The following is a 23,814-nucleotide window of genomic DNA, read 5'->3' on the forward strand; positions in this document are numbered from 1 at the left end:
GAATTACTGAATGCATATTGTGCATCACACTATTTAATTACTGAATACAATCGTATAACCGTTGGATATATTCCTTCTTATCAAAATCTCTATCATGTCGTTGCAAAGTTTCAAACAACTAGTGGCTAGCAGCCATCGTTTTGCAATACATCCACTACTCTCTTTCACCAAAATGTGTGTCACAGCCTTTTCAACTATTGCATGTCAAAATGATTGTTTCATGATTGATTACTGAAATGAAAATCTATAAGGGGAGGGGACATTATAAAGAATTAATTAAATCAGATTAAAAAGTATAAAAATTAAATTATTTATATAATTATAAAAAAATTACATACAGAATAATTCTTTAGACAAAAACAAGAAAAGATGAATGTTCTATATCAATTCCATTCATTCTTAGAATCTATATCAATTCAACCCATTCTTAGAAAAAAAATTATTCATCTATTACACTTTTAGAGTCTAGACTTCTTATTGAACATCCATCTCACACAAATAAAAAAATGAACACATTAAAATATCAAATGCTAATCAGAAAACCATTCACTGAAAATATCCAAAAACATGCTACTCAAATTTCAAAAGAAATTTATGTATTACTTATTCTCTAATTTTATCACATGGGTGTCATAATTTATACAACTTAGAGAATCCTATAGCTCAAAATGTTTCCAATTGATCAATTGAATTAATGCCTTCTTTTTCTTGCCTTTGATACCCATCTAGAATAAGACAATGCAAAAAGTGAACTTAGCTACAATCAAATGAAATATCATCTAAACTATAAGCTCTGTGAAACTTAGTAAATAATTCTGAAGTTAAGGGTACTCTAATGTTGGTGAGGTTATAGACTAGATTATCTCCATTTAAAGTTTTCCCTCTATAGGATGGCATAACATGTGATAATTTGGTTAGAAAATTCTATATGTGTAGAGGCTATCGCTCACTTATTACATAGGAAGTCAACTGAGCTTTTTAAAAAAAAAAAAAATTAGAAATCTTTAAAGTTATTCATGCCTTTATCTCTAAAATTATTTAGCTATGACCTACCTTATATTTTTTTCTCTATTAAACTTGACTTACCAAAACACATAAATTGAAATTTTGTTGCACCAAAATCTACCATCTACTACAACTTGATATTACACTAGACATACCCAAGTGGAGCATCGATAAGTCTTCAATCATCGTTTGGATAACTATTCTACTCCATCTTGCCAATTATTGCCACACCCTACAGACTATCGATCAATTCTTCACTTTGCTAACTTATTTCATGCACTCTTCTTTCAAGAATTTCATTTTTAAAGGGATCATCTTCTCCATGAAATCACCAATCTCCTTATGCATTTAATAGAAAACTACCTTTCAAAACCATAGTGATTCAACCAGCATTGCTTTAAATAAACTAGCAGCATCTATTGAATCCTTATAACATCAATTTAGTTTAAATAAACAAACCCCTTTGTCAATTTGAAGTCAACCAATTATATTAACAACCACTCGGTGTTAAACATAAAGATATGAATGAAAGAAACAACAACCAGAAAAGTCACTCATCAACACGAAAAACCAAATGTAGTTCATCAATAATCGAAACAAAAAATTCCACCTCCTTCAATAAATAATTAAATCAAATATCAACATCACCTATGCATGTCACCACAGCTTCTCAAGCAAGCCTATTTTCACTTCTATCAAAGTTCTTGGAAGTTACGGCAAAATTAGAAACTTTTATGAATCTCCATAATCAAATAATAGAGGAGCTAAACAAGTAAATAGTCACAGCAGTAATGGATTCTAGGTAAACTTTTCCAATTATTCAATTACTTGCAGGCGTAATTAAAAAGGAGATTTTATATATTTTTAGATTACTTTATTTGAGCTATTTTAACACATCCTAGATTACTGATGGTCTAAATTTTGTGCAAACAAGTAAATGCGTTTATCAGGATTTTGGTAGTGTAGTACACTTACATCTACTAATAAACGGTAGTATAATTTTCATTATCGATCCTCAAGTTTTTGTTGGAGGTCACTGGAAGCTAAGCTAGCTTAGATTAAGGTATTTATGTGACAATACTTTTGGATGAGGACCCCTCTAATGTAAGGCCCAAAATTCAATCTCTCAATAAAAGTAACTAGGCTTCATTTTTCACCTATTGAATAATAGTTTGGACAAGCACCGAACCATGTAACACAAATTTATATGAAGAGGAAAAATAACTCTCAAAAATAGACATACAGGACCATAGTCTTCGGCAAGAACAAGATCTAGAGCTGCATCAGAGACTATCAAGGTGACTCCCCTCCTTGCAAGCAGTTCAATTGCATCTTTCATATGGGATCTGACAACTTCTGTCAGCTCCTCAGTTTGAAGAGGATTAAAAATAAATATCTCATCAAGACTTTCTAATAGTTGTGGCCTAATGTGCTTTCTCACCTACAATGAAGTTAAAAGATAATTTATCACAAAACCTTTTCTTTAAGCATAAGAAGATCACTTCAGGTAGTGGTACAAGAAAGAATAAGAAGCAAGTTCTCTTCAATTGTACATACTTGTTGCATCAGTCTCGCTTGGACAGCTTGTAATCTTCATCTAGGTCCTCCAAACAAGTTCTCTGATCCGAGGATGGTTTTCATTATAATGACTGTGCTGGAGAAGTCAACCATTCAACCATGTCCATCTGTCAATCTACCATTAGCAAGCATCTGAAGAATGATGTCTAGTATAGATACGTCCAGCTTCTCTACTTCACTAAATACAACAACATAGTACAGTTGTCTTCTAACTGTATCTGTCAATTTTTTGCCCTCTTCATAACTAATATATCGGCTGTAATTGGTTAAAACTCATCTGAAATAATGCTTATTTTGATTACCTAAAAAAGGGAAAATCAATTGGAAAAAGAGCAATCTAAGAGAAACCTATTGCAGTGATTTACGACATACCCAGGTAGAGTACCGATAAGCCTGGAAATAGAATGTTGTTTCGTGTATTCAGACATGTCAATCTGCACTAGCATGTTTTTGTCGTCAAATAGTTGTTCCGCAAGAACCTTAGCAAGCTCTGTTTTGCCGACTCCAGTGGGTCCCAAGAATAGAAAGGATCCAGTAGATTTATGGGCTCTCCCAAGTCTTGTCTTTGATCTGACCAAGGCATCTGCAACTGCCCTGACTGCTTTGCCTTGCACAATGATTGTTTCCTGCAAGCGTTCAGCCAAGCCCAGGAGCCGTTCCTTATCAGTTCGCATAAGCTTGTTAATAGGAATACCCATCCAATGAATTACCACCTCTATGACTTAGCAATATATCCATGAGTACCAATTACAAGTAGTAAAACACTCGCATGATTACAGATACCTCTATAATTTGATGTGGCCCAAAAAACTCTATATTTGTTTCACAATGAGCTATCGCCTCATCTATCTCTTCAAGTGCCCCATATCTCAAATCGGTGATTTTCGCCACATCCATCTGGCTTTCTACCACATGCAGGGTAGACATCAACTCCCCCTGCTATTGCCTTATCTGGCGGATCTCATTTCCTCTTTCTTTAGCACTATCCAACTGTATTTTGAGAGGGATGATTGCATCCCTCAATTTTGTAATCTCTTTCCAAACCTATACGATTGGTAAAATGTGAGTAATAAGTTCCCATAAATCCCATGGAAAGCCCCCTTCCAAACCACACAAGGTTTCCTTCCTCATTGCAAACATAATGCTCAAGCGAGATAGAATTACAATTGAACTATTAAAAAAAGAAAATGAGCGTAAATATTAGTACCAACCTCCACCAGCCTAGCCTGCCTTGCTTTATCTTTCTCCTTTTTGGGTGCATGTAGCTCAACTTCCAGTTGAGTAATTTGTTTTTTAATACTACAAATTTATTTTTGTGTACTCTCTAACTGTGCTCTCACATTTATGCATGCTCCATCAAGCAGATCAATTGCTTTGCCAAGAAGATGGCGACTTGCTTAGAATACAAACATGGAAACAATAATGAAATGCTTTTACATGAAAGCACACAGAAAATGCATGCATTCTACTTGAAATAAAATTAAGGTCTGAAGCCTCATCAAGAGTCTAAGAATTTAAAATGAAGACAATAAGTTTACAAAATTATCTAATCAAATCTCATATATTTGTGAACTTACCAATTATATGACAACTGGGTAATTGGGCAGCAAGCACTAATTCACTATCCATGATCCTCACAGTATAGTACCCTTTGTACGTTTCTCTCAAACTGCGCAAAATGTTGATGGTATCAGGCACACTGGGTTCAGCCACAAACACCTACAAGAAACAATCAATAAGGTAAACTATTCACAAAGTGGCATATTGCCATGACACGACACAATTACATTTGGAAAAAATAAGTCAATTTAAACTATTTTAACATTTTTAGTCTTCAAATGAGATTTCATATGTGATATTTAAGCTTTCCATGATCATACAATGAAAAGGAAGCACTAAAGCAGAAGTTATAAATTGGCCAACCTGCTAGAAATGATGCCTGAACTTAGAATTCTTCTCTACACATTTGTTATACTCATCAAATGTAGTTACTCTGACACACTTCAGTTGACCGAGAGCAAGCATTTGTGTAAATAAATTATCAACATCTACTGAACATAAAACAAATCTCTTGGTCAACCAGTTATAGTGACAGCTTCTAATCATGAGTTTTATTTTTATAATCATGAAGAAAATGGAAAACAACATTAACAAGAATAACTCATGGGATCCAAGAACCAAGTGCAATTTATCTATAAACAATATTACTCTTCCTTGCGTTTTCTCTAAGTCGTCGGATATAGACTTAACACGGTCCTCAAAGTTACCCATGCAGCCCACTCCAGCTACTAAGGCTCCCATGTCCAATGCTATCAATCTAACCTCCATCAAATTACTGCAACATCCCAAAGAAAGTCCATCAATCTCAAAGTTTTCCCAATGCAAGATCATTACTTCCTAAATCAATTAAAAGAGTTGCAATTTACGGGTCACCTTTTATACAACAAACATTAAGAAAAAGGAAAGAAAAAGTCCATACTTTTATGTCATGGTCCATACTTTTATGTCATGTCCTTATGTGGCTATTTAAATCAGTTTTCAAAAATGTTGATAAAAATATAATTTAAAATTTTTTCCTAGTTTTATGAAACATATATTTTATAACAAATGAATATAAACTATGGAAAAAGAAAGGGTTGGAAATGAGCAACAACTACTTATTCAAATTGGATATTTGCTATAAAATAAAAATAAAAAATTGTTTTAAAAATAATATCTATAAATCTTCCTACAAACAAACATTTTCCTCAACAAATCTAACCACAAAAAGATGAGCAGTTCCTAGTAGCAAAAATAAGCTGAACAACTACATTTAATCTAGAAATTAAATCTTAACCTAGACAACTTACTTTGGCAAATCCCCTCTCACAATCCTTTTAGCCAACCCCTCTACCACTGATTTGTTACCACCACCATCCTCTCCAATCAACAGGGGATTGTTCTTTGTCTTCCGGCAAATGATTCTAATGATATGCTCTATTTCTTCATCTTTTCCAATCACTGGACCAAGCTTGGCTCTGTCTTCTGGAAGGTCGTGACCATATGCCTTGAGGGCAGTTTAATTGTTTACATTTGAAAAAAGGTCCTCTGGTACATTCTTAGGGTACCCCTCCCTCTCCACTTGAAATTTTACATTGGAAAGGTCCATGCTTGCTTCCTTGAAGCACTCGATAATTAGCAAGTCCTATAATAGACCAACAACCAGGTGGTGCACTGCAAAAATATGGTCATCATTTTTCTTCCTCACTCTTTGTGCTCTTCGAATACAATTTGCAACAACACTGTTTCAAGGGATTACGTGTGCAGTAAAGCCAGAGCCATTAACAAGTAAACATTCTAGGTAGTGATACAAAACTCTCTTCACTGACTCCACTGCTTCATCTCCACTAGGAGTACTTGACAAGATTACCTATCTTAGCAGTCCATGCTTATCCTCGATGAGGGTAATGGACAGGTGAACTATTGTAACTTGTGCATGGCCAATTGTACAAACCAGCTTCACACTTGCTGCTATAGCTTCATTTTTTTTGTTGGAACATCTCTCCAGATTCATGATATTGGGTTTTAGGGAATTTCCTAAAGGCTACCAGGTGAAGGAAATAATGATATAGGTATATAGGCTTCTTGAGAGAGCTTCTGCTTCTGCAGACGCCAATACCAATATAGGTATATATGGCCTTCTTGACGGTGATAACAATATATGAATACGACATTCTGGACAGAAATTTTGCCTTTGCATTTTCCTTCCTGGACAAGATTTTTTTACTAAAATAAATTGATTTTACAGAATCTATTGCAAATTTTGACAAATTATGGGTGCTTAGTAAATTGCTAGGATTCAAATTATGCAAACTGTTGAACTCTCTAATATCTTCACACTTTAATAGAGGATCTATTCAGAATTTTTTCACTTGAAATAGTCCAGATCAAATATGCACTGTTCCAAATAATACTTAGTCATTTATGGAATTACTGAACGCATATTGTGCATCACACTATGTAATTACTGAATACAATCGTATAACCGTTGGATATATTCCTTCTTATCAAAATCTCTTTCATGTCGTTGCAAAGTTTCAAACAACTTGTGGCTAGCAACCATCGTTTTGCAATACATCCACTACTCTCTTTCACCAAAATGTGTGTCATGGCCTTTTCAACTATTGCATGTCAAAATGATTGTTTCATGATTGGTTACTGAAATGAAAATCTATAAGGGGAGGGGGCATTATGAAGAATTAATTAAATCAAATTAAAAAGTATAAAAATTAAATTATTTATATAATTATAAAAAAATTACATACAGAATAATTCTTTAGACAAAAACAAGAAAAGATGAATGCTCTATATCAATTCCATTCATTCTTAGAATCTATATCAATTCAACCCATTCTTTGAAAAACAATTATTCATCTATTATACTTTTAGAGTCTAGACTTCTTATTGAACATCCATCTCACACAAATAAAAAAATGAACACATTAAAATATCAAACACTAATTAGAAAACCATTCACTGAAAATATCTAAAAACATACTACTCAAATTTCAAAAGAAATTTATGTATTATTTATTCTCTAATTTTATCACATGAGTGTCATAATTTATACAACTTAGAGAATCCTATAGCACAAAATGTTTCCAATTGATCAATTGAATTCATGCCTTCTTTTTCTTGCCTTTGATACCCATCTAGAATAAGACAATGCAAAAAGTGAACTTAATTTCAATCAAATGAAATATCATCTAAACTATGAACTCTGTGAAACTTAGTAAATAATTCCGAAGTTAAGGGTGCTCTAATGTTGGTGAGATTATAGACTACATTATCTCCATTTAATGTTTTCCCTCTATAGCATGGCATAACGTGTGATAACTTGGTTAGCAAATTCAATATGTGTAGAGGTTATCACTCACTTATGACATAGGAAGTCAATTGAGCTTTTAAAAAAAAAAAGAAATTGGAAATCTTTAAAGCTATTCATGCCCTTATCACTAAAATTATTTAGCTATAAACTACCTTATTTTTTTTCTCTATTAAACTTGACTTACTAAAACACATAAATTGAAACTTTGTTGCACCAACATCTACCATCTACTACAACTTGATATTACACTAGACATACCCAAGTGGAGCACTGATAAGTCTTGAATCATCGTTTGGATAGCCATTCTGCTCCATCTTGCTAATTATTGCAACACCCTATAGACTATGGATCAATCCTTCAGTTTGCTAACTGATTTCATGCACTCTTCTTTCAAGAATTTAATTTTTAAAGGGATCATCTTCTCCATCAAATCACCAATATCCTTATGTATTTCATAGAAAACTGCCTTGCAAAACCACAGTGATTCAACCAGCATTAAATTAAATAAACTAGCAGCATCTATTGAACCCTTATAACATCAATTTAGTTTAAATAAACAAACCCCTTTGTCAATTTGGAGTCAACCAATTATATTAACAACCACTCAGCATTAAACATAAAGATATGAATGAAACAAACAACAATCAGAAATGTCACTCATCAACATGAAAAGCCAAATGTAGTTCATCAATAATCGAAACAAAAAATTCCACCTCCTTCCATAAATAATTAAATCAAACTTCAACGTCACCTGTGCATGTCACCCCAGCTACTCAGGAAAGCCTATTTTCACTTCTATCAAAATTTTTGTAAGTTGTGGCAAAATTAGAAACTTTTATGAATTTCCATAATCAAACAACAGAGGAACTAAAGAAGTGAATAGTCACAGCGGCAATGGATTCTATGTAAAATTTTCCTACTATTCGATTACTTGCGAACGTAATAAAAAAGGAGTTTATATATATTTTTAGATTACTCAATTTAAGCTATTTTAGCACATCCTAGATTACTGATGGTCTAAATTTTGTGCAAGCAAGTCAATGCGTTTATTAGGATTTGTGTAGTGTGGTACGCTTACATCTACTAATAAACAATAGTATAATTTTCATTATCAATCCTCAACTTTTTGTTGAAGGTCAATAGAAGCTAAGCTAGCCTAGATTAAGGTATTTATGTGACTCTACTTTTGGATGAGGACCCTTCTAATGTAACTGCCAAAATTCAATCTCTCAATAAAAGTAGCTAGGCTTCATTTTTCACCTATTGAATAATAGTTTGGAGAAGCATCGAACCATGTAACACAAATTTATATGAAGAGGAAAAATAACTCTAAGAAATAGACACACAGGACCACAGGCTTCGGCAAGAACAAGATCTAGAGCTGCATCAGTGACTACCAAGGTGACTGCCCTCCTTGCGAGCAGTTTTGTTGCATCTTTCATATGGGATCAGACAACTTCCATCAGCTCCTCAGTTTGAAGAGGATTAAAAATAATTATCTCATCAAGACTTTCTATTAGCTTTGGCCTGATGTGCTTTCTCACCTGCAATGAAGTTAAAAGATAATTTATCAAAAAAACATTTCTTTAAGCATAAGTAGATCACTTCGGGTAGTGGTACAAGAAAGAATAAGAAGCAAGTTCTCTTCAATTGTACATATTTGTTGCATCAATCTCGCCTGGCCAGCTTGAAATCTGCATTCAGTTCCTACTAACAAGTTCTCTGATATAAGGATAGTTGTCATTATAATTACTGTGCTAGAGAAGTCAACCGTTCAACCATGTCCATCTATCAATCTAGCATTAGCAAGCATCTTAAGAATGACGTCCAGTACATATACGTGCACCTTCTCTACTTCACTAAATAGACCAACATAGTACAATCATCTTCTAACTGTATCTGTCAATTTTCTGCTCTCTTCATAACTAATATATCGGCAGTAATTGGTTAAAACTCAGCTGAAATAATGCTTATTTTGATTACCTAAAAAAGTGAAAATCAATTGGAAAAAGAGCAATCTGACATAAACCTATTGCACTGATAGACGACATACCTAGGCAGAGCACCGAAAAGCCTCGAAACAGAATGTTTTTCCATGTATTCAGACATGTCAATTTGCACTAGCAGGTTTTTGTCATCAAATGGTTGTTCTACAAGAGCCTTTGCAAGCTCTATTTGGCCGACTCTAGTGGGTCCAAAGAATAGAAAGGATCCAGTAGTTTTATGTGCTCTCTCAAGTACTATCTTTGTTCTGCCCAAGGCATCTGCAAATGCCTTGACTACTTCACCTTGCCCAACGGCTGTTTCATGCAAGCATTCAGCCAAGCCCAAGAGCTGTTCCTTATCAGTTCGCATAAGCCTGTTAATAGGAATACCCATCCAATGACTTACCACCTGTATGACATAGAAATATATCCATGAGTACCAATTACAAGTAGTAAAACTCTCGTATGATTAGAAATACCTCTGCAATTTGATGTGGCACAAAAAACTCTACATTTGTTTCACAACTAGCTGTCGCCTCATCTATTTCTTCAAGTGCCCCATATCTCAAATCGGTGATTATCACCACATCCATCTGACGTTCTACCGCATGCAAGGTAGACATCAACTTCTCCTGCTATTGCCTTCACCGGTGGATCTCATTTCCTCTTTCTTTGGTGCTCTCCAACTATATTTTGAGAGGGATGATCAGATCCCTCAAATTCATAATCTCTTTGCAAACCTATATGATTGGTAAAATGTGCGTAGTAAGTTCCCATAAATCCCATTGAAAGCCCCCTTGAAAACCACACAAGGTTTCCTTCCTCATTGCAAACAAAATGCTCAAGCGAGATAGAATTAAAAGTGAACTATTATAAAAAGAAAAGGAGCATAAGTATCAGTACCAACCTCCACCAGCCTAGCTTGCCTTGCTTTATCTTTCTCCTTTTCGGGTGCATGCAGCTCAACTTCTAGTTGAATAATTTGTTTTTCAAGACTAAAAATTTCTTTTTGTGTACTATTTAAACAATATTACTCTTCCTTGAGTTTTCTCTAAGTCCTTGCATACAAACTTAACACGGTCCTCAAAGTTACCTATGCGACCCACTCCAGCTACTAAGGCTCCCATGTCCAACACTATCAATCTAACCTCCATTAAATTACTGCAACATCCCAAAGAAATTCCATCAATCTCAAAGTTCTCCCAATGCAAGTTCATTAATTCCTGAATTAATTAAAAATGTTGCAATTTATGGGTCACCTTTTATACATCAAACATTAAGAAAAAGGAAAGAAAAAGTCCGTACTTTTATGTCATAGTCTGTAATTCTATGTCATGTCTTTATGTGGCTATTTAAATCAGTTTTCAAAAATATTGATAAAAAGATAATTTAAAATCTTTTCCTACTTTTATGAAACATATATTTTATAACAAATGAAAATAAACTGAGCAAAAAGAAAGGGTTGGAAATGAGCAGCAACTACTTATTGAAATTGGATATTTGATAAAAAAAAAATTAAAAATTGTTTTAAAAATAATATCTATAAATCTTCATACAAAAAAACATTATCCTCAACAAATCTAACCACAAAAAGATGAGTAGTTCCTAGTATAAAAAATAAGATGAACAGCTATATTTAATCTAGAGATTAAATCTGAACTTGGACAACTTACTTTGGCAAATCCCCTCTCACAATCCGTTTGGCCAGCCCCTCTACCACTGATGTCTTACCAACACCGTCCTCTCCAATCAACAGGGGATTGTTCTTTGTCTTCCGGCAAAGAACTCTAATGATATGCTCTATTTCTTCATCTCTGCCAATCACTGGGCCAAGCTTCGCTCTTTCTTCTAGAAGGTTGCGACCATATCCCTTGAGGGTAGGGAAATTGTTTACATTCAAAAAGAGGTCCTCTGGTACATTCTTAGAGTCCCCCTCCCTCTGCACTTGAAATTTTACATTGGCAAGGTCCACGCTTGCTTCCTTGAAGCACTCAATAATTTGCAAGTCCTGCAAGAGACCAACAAATAGGTGGTGCACAACCAAAATATGGTCATCATTTTTCTTCCTCACGCTTTGTGCTCTTCGGATACAATTTGTAACAATAGTGCTACGAGGGATTTCGTCTGCAGTAGAGCCAGAGCCATTAATAGGTAAACGTTCTAGGTAGTGATACAGAACTCTCTTGACTGACTCCATTGCTTTGTCTCCACTAGGAGTACTTGACAACATTACCCGTCTTAGAAGTCCACGCTTATCCTCGATGAGGGCAATGGCCAGGTGAACTATTGTAACTTGTGCATGGCCAATTGTATGAGCCAGCTCCACACTTATTGCTATAGCTTCGTTTGTTTTGTCAAAAAATCTCTCAAGATTCATGATATTGGCCTTTAGGGAATTTCTCTAAGGCTACAGGGTGAAGGAAATAATGATATAGGTATACAAGCTTCTTGAGAGAGCTTCTGCTTCTGCAGACGCCAATACCAATATAGGTATATATGGCCTTCTTGACCGTGATAACAATATATGTATACGACATTCTGGACAAATATTTTTTCCTCTGCAATTTCCTTCCTGGACAAGATTTTTTTTCTTAAATAAATTGATTTTACAGAATCCATTGCAAATTCTAACAAATTATGGGTGCTTAGTAAATTGCTAGGATTCAAATTATCCAAACTGTCAGAATTCACTCTCTAATATCTTCACACTTTAATAGAGGATCTATTAAAAAAAAATTTACTTGAAACAGTCCAGACCAAACATGCACTATTTCAAATAATACTTAGTCATTTATGGAATTACTAAACGCATATCGTGCATCACACTATGTAATTACTGAATACAATCGTATAACCGTTGGATATATTCCTTCTTATCAAAATCTCTGTCATGTCATTGCAAAGTTTCAAACAACTGGTGGCTTGCAGCCTTCGTTTTGCAAGACATCCACTACTCTCTTTCACCAAAATGTGTGTCACGGCCTTTTCAACTATATCATGTCAAAATGATTGTTTCAGGATTGGTTACTGAAATGAAGATCTATAAGGGGAGGGGGCATTATGAAGAATTAATTAAATCAAAATAAAAAGTATAAAAATTAAATTATTTATATAATTATAAAAAAATTACATACAGAATAATTCTTTAGACAAAAACAAGAAAAGATGAATGGTCTATATCAATTACATTCATTCTTCGAATCTATATCAATTCAACCCATTCTTAGAAAAGCAATTATTCATCTTTTATACTTTTAGAGTCTAGACTTCTTATTGAAAATCCATCTCACAAAAATAAAAAAATGAACACATTAAAATATCAAATACTAATCAGAAAACCATTCACTAAAAATATCCAAAAACATACTACTCAAATTTCAAAAGAAATTTATGTATTACTTATTCTCTAATTTTATCACATTAGTGTCATAATTTATACAACTTAGAGAATCCTATAGCTCAAAATGTTTCCAATTGATCAATTGACTTAATGCCTTCTTTTTCTTGCCTTTGATACCCATCTAGAATAAGAAAATGCAAAAAGTGAACTTAATTTCAATCAAATGAAATATCGTCTAAACTATGAACTCTGTGAAACTTAGTAAATAATTCTAAAGTTAAGGGTGCTCTAATGTTGGTGAGATTATAAACTACATTATCTCAATTTTAAGATTTCCCTTTATAGCATCGCATAACGTGTGATAGTTTGGTTAGCAAATTCAATATCCATAGAGGCTATCACTCACTTATGACATAGGAAGTCAATTGAGCTTTTTTTTTTTTTTTTTAAATGGAAATCTTTAAAGTTATTCATGCCTTCATCACTAAAATTATTTAGCTATGACCTACTTTATATTTTTTTCTCTATTAAACTTGACTTACGAAAACACATAAATTGAAATTTTGTTGCACCAACATCTACCATCTACTACAACTTGACATTACACTAGGCATACTCAAGTGGATCCCTGATAAGTCTTGAATCATCATTTGGATAGCTATTCTACTCCATCTTGCTAATTATTGCAACAACCTATAGACTATGGATCAATCCTTCACTTTTCTAATTGATTTCATGCACTCTTCTTTCAAGATTTTCATTTTTAAATGCATCATATTCTCCATGAAATCACCAATCTCCTTATGTATTTCATAGAAAACTCCCTTGCAAAACCACAGTGATTCAACCAGCATTACTTTAAATAAACTAGCAACATCTATTGAACCCTTATAACATCAATTTAGTTTAAATAAACAAACCGCTTTGTCAATTTGAAGTCAACCAATTATATTAACAACCACTCAGTGTTAAACATAAAGATATGAATGAAACAAACAACAATCAGAAAAGTCACTCATCAACATGAAAAACCAAATGTAGTTCATTGTTAGAATTTATAATCTTTCCTTGGTTGTATTTATTGAATGGGATAACCAAGGTATCCCTTAAGTTGTTTGTACTCTAGTCCACATGTGAGGACAAGTCTTTTTCGTAATTCCTTTATTAAGGAAAATAGTTTATTCCTCCTTTAAAGGATTATCACACTTGTTATGCACACACTTATGAATGTGGCAATCATTCACATGGGAGTTACAAATGACTCCTCCACTCATCTCTTTATAAGAGATGCTTCGCTCTCATTCTTAACACACAATCACTATGTAGTTCTTGTAATGAGCCAATGGCTCCATTTTCTCTCTTCTCTCTCCTTCTTTCATTCTTTAGGCATTTGCCTCATTCATATTATTCACAAGGGGTTTTCTTTGCTTTCCCCTTTCAAATCTTTGTCTCCTCTTGTTGATTCATTGGTGGTTCTTCATTCTTTCACTCTCTCTTGGATCTGAGTTTATGTTAACTATTTTCACAGACTCTCTTGGATTATTTGTTAATTCTTTTATTTTAGTTCATGTCAATGTTATTATTTCTAACATGGTATCAGACCATCTAATCCTTGTTTTGAGTTTTAATGCGATGAAGGTTATCATTCATTGGAAGCGCATCGTATTGAATAATCTCTAACTTGGTATCTCTATTAAAAAATTATTAATTTTTTTTTTTGTTTTAACAAGTAGCATTTAGTAATTTTAGTTTAATAGCATTTATTATTATTATTTTTTATTAGTTTTATATATATAATTATTTTTTCCTAACATTTGATTGGAAGCAACATTTAAATAATATTAATTAGGATTTTCATTCATATTATTATTTTAAAAAATTATTATTATAATTTAGGTGAATTTTTATTTTAAAATATTATTTATATCTTAATTTATATGTCAAACCTATTTCAATTTTTTTTCATATATATAATCTTTAACTCTTTTTTAATAGTTAAAGTATTCTAGTTCTTCTAGAAATATTTAATTTTTTTTTAATATGAACAATGTCTAAAAGGAACTTATGTTAGCTCTCTACTTTTTTTTAGAAATTTCTTTATATGTTCTTCTCTTTTGTTTTAGAAACTTTCCTTTAAGCTCGATTTATCTTTTTTTTGCAAACTAGATGCTACATGCTATTTACTCTATTTGATTTCCTTCACTATGCATCACAACTGTCCTATTTGTTTAGAGTATCTTTTTGATTCATTGAAGGATATAATAGTCATGCGGTGTGTTCATACTCTACACAGGAGTGTGCCTTCTTTAAACCAACTGTATTTTATGCATTGTTGAAGAAATTTATCATTTCTATACAATTTTAACTATTTTATTCATGTGTTTGGTTTGTAATCTTTACATGAACAAGGTGTTGGATGGGTTTTCTCTTGAATTAAATTTTTAAAAAATAATAATATGAATAAAAATTAAAGGCACCTCAGCCCAAATTTTCACGTGTTTTGATGGATTTCTCTTACCCTGCGAAGATTTGGATTTCTTCTCCTTTACGTCGAAGGTAAAGTGTTTGGCGTCATTTGGCCAACAGGTTATGATCACGTCCAAAACCTACCTAAAATGATGTCTAACACTGCCAAAAGGACAACATTGAAAAGTTGTCTCATACAAGAGAGAAAAATGCAGATGGGTTTTCCTTCAACTCATTCTACGCCAGCTTCTGCTGCTTGCCTGGGCTAGCTTTTGCGCCTGCTTACATTCCTTCCCAAGGCATTTGGTTTTTTTGAAAAGCTATTTATTCCTTCTTGCCATGCACACACTTTCATTTGCTGACGGTCATCCTTCACCTTTCGGCTTGATCATTCCTATCACCTGTGTGTTGCCTCCTTCATTGTTGTATTTTGTCCAGCTAAGTTTTTTAATGCTTTATTTGTCCTTGGCAAGATTTAATATAACTATGTTCATATTGTCTTGTAATTAGGTTTTGTTTGAGTTATTGTTTTTTAACTCTTGTTCCTTTCTATTTTTTTGGTTTGTGGTTTATCACACCCATGTTCTTTGCCTTCTATCATTATCATTCTAAGCTTTTTGTGGTTTCTTATATAATTTCAAGCTATCACTTTAGTTATATAGTTTTATTATTATTTCATTATATTCTTTGTTTGTGATTTTTTTTTTTTCAAACTTGTTATTATTATGATACTGTAGGTTATAACACTAATTTATAACCTCTATACTTGACCTTTCATCATTTAGAACTCTATTATAAATTTATAAGTTTGGTTATCTACTTTGGTTTAATTTTTTTTTATATAGTTATAAATTATTACGTTGTGAAATTCATTTATAACTTTTACGTTTGGCTTTAATAATTATAATTTGTATTATTTAGATACATCTGAAAAATCTATTTTTAAGTTTCTATTTTAAGGATATTTGTAGATTCTTTAGTAACGTTTGAACAAAACATTGGCAGATACAGTTTCTATATTTGCAGAAGAATTATTCCTCTAATGTTTTTTGCAGGTCTGCATCATTATTCACTTGTTACAACATCTATTCTAAGATATTCTCTGACAACATTTTATAACTCTTGATTATTATTTTTAGAATATTATTCTTAGTCTTCCATTTGTAGCACTACATGATAAAGAGAAATCATTGCTAAAAAAAAAGGGTTGTTGCTAATTAACCATGTTATCTATTCATGTAAGATGCTTTTTTGACTTTTATCATTCTGAAAATTCAATTATTTTTTTACAAAAAAGCACACTATTTTGGAAATCATTCCTAATAATTTTGATTAGATTCTATTATCCAAAAGTACTATTTAAGAAGATTTTGTCTTTATTCAAAATGTTCATTCTACTTGATATATATATATATATATTTTTTAATATTAAGGATACTTTCAATATTGTGACTTATCATATATTTATTAAAGTATATATGGGTGCACACATATATACCTAGATAAATATATAATCTTATGACTATAATAATACAGAATTTGATTTATACCTTCACAATTCCAATCATATGCTTTATTTCTTAATCTCTGCCAATCACTAGACCAAGCTTCACTCTATCTTCTAGAAGGTCGTGACCATATGCCTTGAGGGCAGGGAAATTTTTTACATTCGAAAAGACATCCTCTGGTACATTATTAGGGTCCCCCTCCCTCTCCACTGGAAATTTTAGATTGGCAAGGTCCACGCTTGCTTCCTTGAAGCACTCGATAATTTGCAAGCCCTGCAATAGACCAACAACCAAGTGGTGCACCGCCAAAATATGGTCATCATTTTTCTTCCTCACACTTTGTGCTCTTTGGATACAATTTGTAACAATAGTGCTACGAGGGATTCATGTGCAGTAGAGCCGAAGCCATTAATAGGTAAACATTCTATGTAGTGATACAAAACTCTCTTGACTGACTCCATTGCTTTCTCTCCACTAGGAGTACTTGACAAGATTACCTGTCTTAGCAGTCCACGCTTATCCTCGATGAGGGCAATGGCCAGGTGAACTATTGTAACTTGTGCGTGGCCAATTGTATGAGCCAGCTCCACACTTGCCGCTATAGCTTCGTTTGTTTTGTCAAAAAATCTCTCAAGATTCATGATATTGGCTTTTAGGGAATTTCTCTAAGGCTACAGGGTGAAGGAAATAATGGTATAGGTATACAAGCCTCTTGAGAGTGCTTCTTCTTCTGCAGACGCCAATACCAATATAGGTATATATGGCCTCCTTGACCGTGATAAGAATATATGTATACGGAATTCTAGACAGAGATTTTGCCTCTGTAATTTCCTTCCTGGATAAATTTTTTTTGCTAAAATAAATTGATTTTACAGAATCCATTGCAAAATCTGACAAATTATGGGTGCTTAGTAAATTGCTAGGATTCAAATTATCCAAACTATCAGAGTTCACTCTCTAATATCTTCACACTTTAATAGAGGATCTATTCAGAATTTTTTCACTTGAAACAATCCAGATCAAATATGCACTATTTCAAATAATACTTAGTCATTTATGGAATTACTCAACGCATATCATGCATCACACTATGTAATTACTAAATACAATCATATAACTGTTGGATATATTCCTTCTTATCAAAATCTCTGTCATGTCGTTGCAAAGTTTTAAACAACTATAGGCTAGTAGCCTTCCTTTTGCAATACATCCAATACTCTCTTTCACCAAAATATGTGTCACGGCCTTTTCAACTATAGCATGTCAAAATGATTGTTTCACGATTGGTTACTGAAATGAAGATCTATAAGGGGAGGGGGCATTATGAAGAATTAATTAAATCATATCAAAAAGTATAAAAATTAAATTATTTATATAATTATAAAAGAATTACATACAAAATAATTCTTTAGACAAAAACAAGAAAAGATGAATGCTCTATATCAATTCCATTCATTCTTTGAATCTATATCAATTCAACCCATTCTTAGAAAAACAATTATTCATCTATTATACTTTTAGAGTCTAGACTTCTTATTGAACATCCATCTAACACAAATAAAAAAATGAACACATTAAAATATCAAATACTAATCAGAAAACAATTCACTAAAAATATCCGAAAACGTACTACTCAAATTTCAAAAGAAATTTATGTATTACTTATTCTCTAATTTTATCACATGAGTGTCATAATTTATACAACTTAGAGAATCCTATAGCTCAAAATGTTTCCAAATGATCAATTGAATTAATGCCTTCTTTTTCTTGCCTTTGATACCCATCTAGAATAAGACAATGCAAAAAGTGAACTTAATTTCAATCAAATGAAATATCATCTAAACTATGAACTCTATGAAACTTAGTAAATAATTATGAAGTTAAGGGTGATGTAATGTTGGTTAGATTATAGACTATATTATCTCCATTTAAAGTTTTCTCTCTATAGCATGGCATAATGTGTGATAATTTGGCTAGCAAATTCAACATGTGTAGAGGCTATCACTCACTTATGACATAGGAAGTCAATTGAGCTTTTTAAAAAAAAAAAATTGGAAATCTTTAAAGTTATTCATGCCTTCATCACTAAAATTATTTACGTAAGATGTACCTTATAATTTTTTCTCTATTAAACTTGACTTACCAAAACACATAAATTGAAATTTTGTTGCACCAACATCTACCATCTACTACAACTTGATATTACACTAGACATACCCAAGTGGAGCACCAATAAGTCTTGAATCATCACTTGGATAGCTATTCTGCTCAATCTTGCTAATTATTGCCACACCCTATAGACTATGGATCAATCCTTCACTTTGCTAACTGATTTCATGCACTCTTCTTTCAAGAATTTCATTTTTAAAGGGATCATCTTCTCCATCAAATCACCAATCTCCTTATGTATTTCATAGAAAACTCCCTTGCAAAACCATAGTGATTCAACCAACATTACTTTAAATAAACTAACAACATCTATTGAACCCTTATAACATCAATTTAGTTTAAATAAACAAACCCCTTTGTCAATTTGAAGTCAACCAATTATATTAACAACCACTTGGTGTTAAACATAAAGATATGAATGAAACAAACAACAATCTGAAAAGTCACTCATCAACATGAAAAACCAAATGTAGTTCATTGTTAGAATTTATAATCTTTCCTTGGTTGTATTTATTAAATGGGATAAACCAAGGTATCCCTTATGTTGTTTGTCCTCTAGTCCAGATGTGAGGACAAGTCTTTTTTGTAATTCCTTTATTAAGGAAAATAGTTTATTCCTCGTTAAGGGGATTATCACACTTGTTCTGCACACACTTCTGAATGTGGCAATCATTCACATGGGAGTTAAAAATGACTCCTCCTCTCATCTCTTTATAAGAGATGCTTCTCTCTCATTCTTAACACACGATCACTATGTAGTTCTTGTAATGAGGCAATGGCTCCATTTTCTCTCTTCTCTCTCCTTCTTTCATTATTTAGGCATTTGCCTCATTCATATTATTCACAAGGGGTTGCCTTTGCTTTCCCTTATCAAATCTTTGTCTCCTCTTGTTGATTCATTTGTGGTTGTTCATTCTTTCGTTCTCTCTTGGATCTGAGTTTATGGTAACTATTTTCACAAACTCTCTTGGATTAATTTTTAATTCTTTTATTTTAGTTCATTTCAATGTTATTATTTCTAACATGGTATCACAGCATCTAATCCTTGTTTTGAGTTTTAATGTGATGAAGGTTATCATTCATTGGAAGCACATCGTATTGAATAATCTCTACCTCGGTATCTCTATTAAAAAATTATTAATTTTTGTTTTTGTTTTAACAAGTAGCATTTAGTAATTTTAGTTTAATAGTATTTATTATTATTATTTTTTATTAGATTTATATATATATAATTATTTTTTCCTAATATTTGATTGGAGGCAACATTTAAATAATATTATTTAGGATTTTCATTCACATTATTATTTAAAAAAATTATTATTAGAACTCATGTGAATTTTTATTTTAAAATATTATTTATATCTTAATTTATATGCCAAACCTATTTCAATTTTTTTTCATATATATAATCTTTAACTCCTTTTTAATAGTTAAAATATTCTAGTTCTTCTAGAAATATTAAATTTTTTTTTTAATATGAACAATTTCTAAAAAGAACTTATGTTAGCTCTCTAGGTTTTTTTTAGAAATTTCTTTATACGTTCTTCTCTTTTGTTTAGAAACTTTCCTTTAAGGTCGATTTATCTTTTTTTTGCAAACTAAATGCTAAACGCTATTTACTTTATTTGATTTCCTTCACTATGCATCACAACTGTCATGTTTGTTTTGAGTATCTTTTTGATTCATTGAAGGATATAACAGTCATGCGATGTGTTCATACTCTACAAATGAGTGTGCCTTCTGCAAACCAACTGTATTTTTTGCATTGTTGAAGAAATTTATCAATTCTATACAATTTTAACTATTTTATTCATGTGTTTGGTTTGTAATCTTTACATGAACAAGGTGTTGGATGGGTTTTCTCTTGAATTACATTTTTAAAAAATAATAATATGAATAAAAATTAACGGTGCCTCAGCCAAAATTTTCACGTGTTTTGATGGATTTCTCTTACCCTACGAAGATTTGGGTTTTTTCTCCTTTATGTCAAAGGTAAAGTGTTTGGGGTCATTTGGCCAACAGGTTATGATCACGTCCAAAACTTGCCTGAAATGATGTCTGACGCCGCCAAAAGGACAACAGTGAAAAGTTGTCCCATACAAGAGAGAAAAATGTGGATGGGTTTTCCTTCAACTCATTCTACGCCAGCTTCTGCTGCATGTCTGGGCTAGCTTTTGTGCCTGCTTCCATTGCTTGCCAAGGCATTTGGGTTTTTTGAAAAGCTATTTATCCCTTCTTGCCATGCACACACTTTCATTTGATGACTGTCATCCTTCACCTTTCGGCTTGATCATTCCTATCACCTATGTGTTGCCTCCGTTGTTGTATTTTTTCCAGCTATGTTTTTTAATGCTTTATTTGTCCTTGGCAACATTTAATATAACTATGTTCATATTGTCTTGTAATTAGGTTTTCTTTGAGTTATTGTTTTTTAACTCTTGTTCTTTTCTATTTTTTTGGTTTGTTGTTTATCACACCCATGTTCTTTGCCTTCTATCTTCATCATTCTAAGCTTTTTGTGGTTTCTTATATAATTTCAAGCTATCAGTTTAGTTATATAGTTTTATTATTATTTCATTATATTCTTTGTTTGTCATTTTTTTTTTTTTCAAACTTATTATTATTATCATACTATAGGTTATAACACTAATTTATAACCTCTATACTTGACCTTTCATCATTTAGAACTCTATTATAAATTTATAAGTTTGGTTATCTACTATAGTTTAATTTTTTTTTTATATAGTTATAAATTATTACGTTGTGAAATTCATTTATAACTTGTACGTTTGGCTTTAATAATTATAATTTGTATTAATTAGATACATTTGAAAAATCTATTTTTAAGTTTCTATTTTAAGGATATTTGTAGATTCTTTAGTAACGTTTGAACAAAACATTGGCAGATACAGCTCCTATATTTGCAGAAGAATTATTCCTCTAACGTTTTCTGTAGGTCTGCATCAATATTCACCTGTTACAACATCAATTCTAAGATATTCTCTGACAAATTTTAATAACTCTTGATTATTATTTTTAGAATATTATTCTAAGTCTTCCATTTGTAGCATTACATGATAAAGAGAAATCATTGCTAAAAACAAAGGGTTGTTGCTAATTAACCACGTTATATGTTCATGTAAGATGCCTTTTCGACTTTTATCATTTTGAATATTCAAATTTTTATTTTTTAAAAGCACTCTATTTTGGAAATCATTCCTAATAATTGTGATTAGATTTTGTTATCTAAAAGTACTATTTAAGAATATTTTGTCTTTATTCAAAATGTTCATTCTACTTGATATATATATATATATATTAAGGATCCTTTCAATATTGTGACTTATCATATATTTATTTAAGTATATATGGGTGCACACATATATACCCAAATAAATATATAATTTTATGAATATAATAATACAGAATTTGATTTATACCTTCACAAAATGAATTAAGTACTCATGTCTACCTTCAATGGAGTTTTATACCGGATATACATATTTTGTTTATTTTGAGCATCCTTGGATCTCTGCATTTTGAAAATAAAGTTTAATTCATTTTGAGTGGATTATGAGTTATCTTACACATTTGCCTTCGACTTTATTGTGATATTTTGATCATTCTATGCCCATGTTAGAACTTTATGGTTTTATACCATTGATATACATGATTCATATGACATTTGTTTTGAGTTGCATAGGGAGCCAATTTTTTCAAGGATAACTATGTAGGTTCCCTCAGTATAACTGATACATAGTTTCCTTATCTGGCCCACGGAGTATACCTTCATCCTATATTGGTGTGCACTAATTTTATATGGAGTTTCCCTCCATTTGGTTCTATTGGTTCCACTTTGAAAGATTAATATTTATATGGAGTTTCCCTCCATTTGATTCTATATGCTCTACTTTGAAAGGTTGATATTTATGGAGTTTCTCTCCATGTTGTTCCATTTTGTTCCTCAATGCGAGGATGATATTTTATGGGGATTTCCCATTTCTATCTCTTTATCTCCTTGGTGTATACCCCTAGTTTTGATTTAGTCATGGTATGACTTCCTACACCTTGCTCATGTTTTAGTGTATAGGTGACGAGGCTACCATATCTTGGAGCACTCCAATATTGGAGACTCGATTTGAGAAAGTTGTTTTGACCCATGATGATTTTTCATGGCAATGAAGTTGCTTTTCCATGATGGATTCCAATTTGAAGGCATTATGTTGTTACACCCTCATAATCCATTCGTTTGAGTATCCTAACAAATCATGATAATACTAATTTGATCAGCATGTCTCTCTTTTTACTTTATTTTCATATATTAATGTGATAATGATTTGCATACTTTATTGCTTAGATCATGAGTCATGCATGTTATGAATTGATCACCCATTGACTTGCAGTGGGATGATTCATTAAGTGGACTGTCTATATCCACGTGATTGATGCAATATTGATGCAAGTATCATTAGTTGACCTTGTCTATGGTCATTTGTGCATTAGTATAATATACTTTTCATGAGAGCATTGATCAAGCTTTTTACTCAATTTTTCTTTGTTGACAATTTTTTTTTAGCATATAACTTAACTTGATATCAGGTTATCTCCATTGTTTTGTGGTAACATGTTTTATTTTCCTCTATTTTTCTATGAAAATTTTCTTTTCTTTATTCAAAAGAATTTCTAATTTGAATATAAGATGAACTACTTCTTGTGGATAGTTGTCTTCTTTCTTGTGTCTATATTTTTCACGTAATCCATTCAACACTTACAAGATTTGGTGTACCTATCCACTTCTCTCTCGGTTGTACGAAGATCTACCTACACTCACAAGAGACCTTTTGCATTAAAAAAATCATTGTCAAAGATCAATTTGCTGCTATTTTCATTGTAAAA

General features: G+C 32.1%; 1 protein-coding gene across 1 annotated transcript; it reads right to left on the reverse strand.

Annotated features, from left to right (window-relative positions):
* Window positions 1-3,330: 3,330 nt before the first annotated feature.
* On the reverse strand, window positions 3,331-11,812 carry LOC149570494 (chaperone protein ClpB1-like). Its single transcript, XM_089817196.1, has 9 exons — window positions 11,109-11,812; window positions 10,503-10,596; window positions 9,915-10,028; window positions 9,504-9,844; window positions 6,171-6,330; window positions 5,433-5,629; window positions 4,792-4,918; window positions 4,161-4,302; window positions 3,331-3,488 (listed from the first exon to the last, which is right to left on the reverse strand). The coding sequence occupies exons 1-9, from the start codon at window positions 11,810-11,812 to the stop codon at window positions 3,331-3,333; spliced, it is 2,037 nt and encodes a 678-aa protein (XP_089673322.1).
* Between the last annotated feature and the right edge of the window lie 12,002 nt (window positions 11,813-23,814).

Source organism: Cupressus sempervirens, chromosome 3, assembly GCF_028749045.1.
Source record: "Cupressus sempervirens isolate cs-2001-9-10 chromosome 3, ASM2874904v1, whole genome shotgun sequence".
Taxonomy (NCBI): Eukaryota; Viridiplantae; Streptophyta; class Pinopsida; order Cupressales; family Cupressaceae; genus Cupressus; species Cupressus sempervirens.